The following is a 3,446-nucleotide window of genomic DNA, read 5'->3' on the forward strand; positions in this document are numbered from 1 at the left end:
AACTGAAAACAAGTACCAGGTGGTCCTTCTAAATTCGCCATGTCCTTGCTATCTGACTCATCGAATACAGAGAAAGATGGAGAACCTCAAGGCTACACATCGAACATGAAGACTCGCTCTTCTATCGCTTCTTTTCTGTTAGAGCAAGCTAGGACATCTGAAGCTCTTTTGCTATGGTTCCTTCTGTATCTTCTTCCCTCTAACTGTGCATGAAAAACGTCCTTCTCTCCCGCAAGGAGAAAAGATTCGAAAAGAACGTCCTCGTCATTCCGGTCCCTGTCTCTCGCCGAGCCTCCCTCGATCAGCGAGCTCCACGTCCTTCCCGATGTGAAAGAGAACACGTGCCGGTTGAACCGCCGGCAAGGGCGACTCAACAAGGGACCCGACAAGTTTTTCTCCATCATCTCACGATTGAGAACTGAAAGGTTTCACTGCAGTTCACGGAGCTGCACAATGCGTCGGGGGCTAAACATGCGAATTTAATCGCCAGGGCACGTCGTTGGAAAATTTCACTTCAAGTTCTCTCCATGGACGGGCTGACAAACAATCGTCATGTCTGCCCGCACTGCTACATTGAAACATTACTACGGAGATATATAAACGTCTATAGATGTACACAGCACTATATCCTATGTAGAGGCTGAAGATGTGGTGTTCGCTGTGTCTTGAAGCGATAGAAACATGCGTCGGCCACACTATACGCACGCGAAACGAAACCTCAAGGCCTGGCTGTGACAAAAACACTTTTCACAAGAAATCATTCGATTCAAAAGGCATCTTGACTCAAGAGTGCCACTGTATAGAGGCGTTATCAAAAGCCCACACGCCACGAGCTACTCGATCTTGGCGTAGTTTGGTTGACTTCTCAAACAGGCATCACCTTGTCCAGCACCGGAGATAAGACGGGCAGCAGGTGGGCGACCTAGGAACAAAAATCTTTTCTTTTGGCCCCGCCGAGATCTTGTCTCCCTCCCGGCCTTCCGTACCTGCTCGAAAAGTGGGTCCCTTGCCTTCCAAGTCGGAGACATCGGAGCTCCCGATGACTACGCATGTCGCCTTGGACACTTTCTTCAGCAGCCTTCCTCCTCCGCCCCGCGCAACAGCGACGCCCGCGGATATTGCTCAGACTCACACGAGCGTCCTCTTCGGATAGATTAAGTCCCCGAGCTTAAAGAAGTCATGCTATTTTTTAAAGCCCAGTGCCTTCTTCAGTACAAAATACCGTTGCTGACGCAGTTGAGAGAAGGAACACCTAGCAGTGGCAGGTCTGCCCTTCAATATTGTGTGTTAACTCACTATGGAATGCAGATAGCCAGCCTCGTGCGCCAACGGTAGCGTTACAACTCTTGACATCTCTTGGGCTAGCGCCCCCAGCGTCGAGCGTGGCGCCGTGTCTATATTTACTGATTCTTCTTGCCAGCAAGAAAAGCACGACCACATCAGCCTAGACCCACACAAGGAAGGAGATACTCAGAACTACTGCTCCCGCAGCGAGACCCGGCAAAGCTGCGACTCTTCTGCCGGTGGCCGAGCTCTCCTTCGCGCTAATGACCACGTCGACCTTGCACAAGTTCTGCTTGGCTGCTTGTGCGTCCTCTTTAGCTGCTGCTGCTGGGGAGGGGGGTGTGTAGAGGCACCCGAGATGAATCATCTTCGCCGAATCCGGGAATTGCTCGGGAGGAATCGTCAAGGTAACATTCTGGGCACCTTTATTCTCAGTCCACCAAGTCGACTGGAAGCCTGCAATGAAGCTCGTAAACGTCTCTGTCTTGCAATCGGCACCAACCTTATCATCTGCGCAGTAGGCCGTCTTGTAGTCGGTTGGCTGAGGGACTGCCTTAGTGGCCTCGTTGCCGCAGACCAGAGTCACTGTGTTGTTCTGCTGAGTCATGGTGACAGTAGGCTTGGCCTCATTGCTCTTCGCACCGTACGCGCAGGACACAGTCTGGCCCGCTGCAGCTGACTTCCTCGCTTCAACCGTCACTGTCAGTTTGCACTCCTTGTTCGCTTGATCTGGTGCCGTTGGTACACAACCAGCAACAAATTTGGTATCCTTCAACGGTAGAGGAGCATTGGGGAGGCTCAGCTCATATTTGTTTCCTCCGGATCCATCCGTGGGCTTACTTTCTACCCAGTTGACCGGGGAAGCCTCTGTGCCACCCATCAGCACCGACAAACTGACGGGCTTGTTGCTCTCAGCTTTCCCCTCAGATGCGGTCTTGCATGCTGCCAAGTCGTTCACACCCGACGGGCAGACCTTCCCACTTTTCAGTTCTGCTGGCACAACTGTGTCACTGGCTGCGGCGCACTGGAGACTCACCTTCTGCTTCGACTCAGACAAAGTGGCGGTATACTCTTTGGCTTGACCTACCGGACAGACTGCCGCCTGCGTTGGCTCGGGTGCGGCGTCTTTGGCGCGGAGACCGGTGCCTTCGCGATGGCGCAGTGCACACACCAGTGGAGATAACAGAAGAATAGAAGCGCCGGCACAGGCTAAAAGCCACAGATTTCGCCTTGCCGGTCGGCCTCTGCCAGTTGTCCTGCCCAGGGGCCGACCTACGTGACACTCGTAGCACGGGGCCATGGCTCTCTGTGATGGGAGGGCGACACCCTGCGCAGAACAACTCCAGGTAAGACAGCGCTGAAACTGTTAGCAGGATTCCGCGCACCCCGCAGCGAACAGGAGATGAGCTCACTGCTCAGACACGAAACTCATTTCTGATGGGACTCCACACCACCTCCTGGTCCGTCAGAGCCTGCCCTGCCCCCCGGCGGTTACCGGTGACAATGGAAGTAGCAGGTATCGCGACGTGGTTGGCTTTCTAGCCACAAAGCTACAAGGCTTACTCGTCCACCATGTAGCACTGAGTCCCCGATGGTGACAACCCGACCCCACTCGCCATCGTGGCGCTGGCTGGCTACCACTGGAGCAACGCAGGAGGGTTGCGGGCGCTTATTCTGCCGCATCTAAGCAGTTACTCTTTCGAATGTGATTTCCAACTCGCAGTTTGGGTTACTGACCAAGCCCCCTAAATTTCCCGGAAAGCGTGCAAGCGCGTGCCCGACTTAATCCACGACCACCTCCCGGCCCCGCTCGAAGAAGCTAGCGCGAATTCGCGTTGGTCCTGTCCAAGTGCCCAGAAGCTGGAGAATCAAAGGTTTCATTTCGGCCGTACAATCACCTGCAGAGACACCACGAAACCTGCCTGCCGCTTTACAAAGGTGGACTGAGACAGAAGAATGGCTGCTTCCCTCGAAACTTCATTCAGACACTGAGGCCATAGTGAGCACTTGTGATACGGGAGGCCGAACTGCTCCAGTTAGCCATTCGTGAGTGGCGGAAGCTCTACTTGCGCGGCACAACAGGTTTCAAAACCTTCCCACGAGATCGCTCGTCCCTCAGGAGAGCAGTGAGGCTGAAATGTCATATGTGTTCAAGCAAGATG

General features: G+C 53.9%; 1 protein-coding gene across 1 annotated transcript; it reads right to left on the reverse strand.

The window, feature by feature from the left end:
- Positions 1 to 378: 378 nt before the first annotated feature.
- On the reverse strand, positions 379 to 2,762 carry CSUI_009011 (srs domain-containing protein). Its single transcript, XM_068069130.1, has one exon. It carries the CDS (start codon positions 2,582 to 2,584, stop codon positions 1,445 to 1,447), a length of 1,140 nt encoding a protein of 379 aa, XP_067918892.1. The 5' UTR covers positions 2,585 to 2,762; the 3' UTR covers positions 379 to 1,444.
- Between the last annotated feature and the right edge of the window lie 684 nt (positions 2,763 to 3,446).

The sequence above is a fragment of the Cystoisospora suis genome, assembly GCF_002600585.1.
Source record: "Cystoisospora suis strain Wien I chromosome Unknown contig_5230, whole genome shotgun sequence".
NCBI classification, from domain to species: Eukaryota; Apicomplexa; class Conoidasida; order Eucoccidiorida; family Sarcocystidae; genus Cystoisospora; species Cystoisospora suis.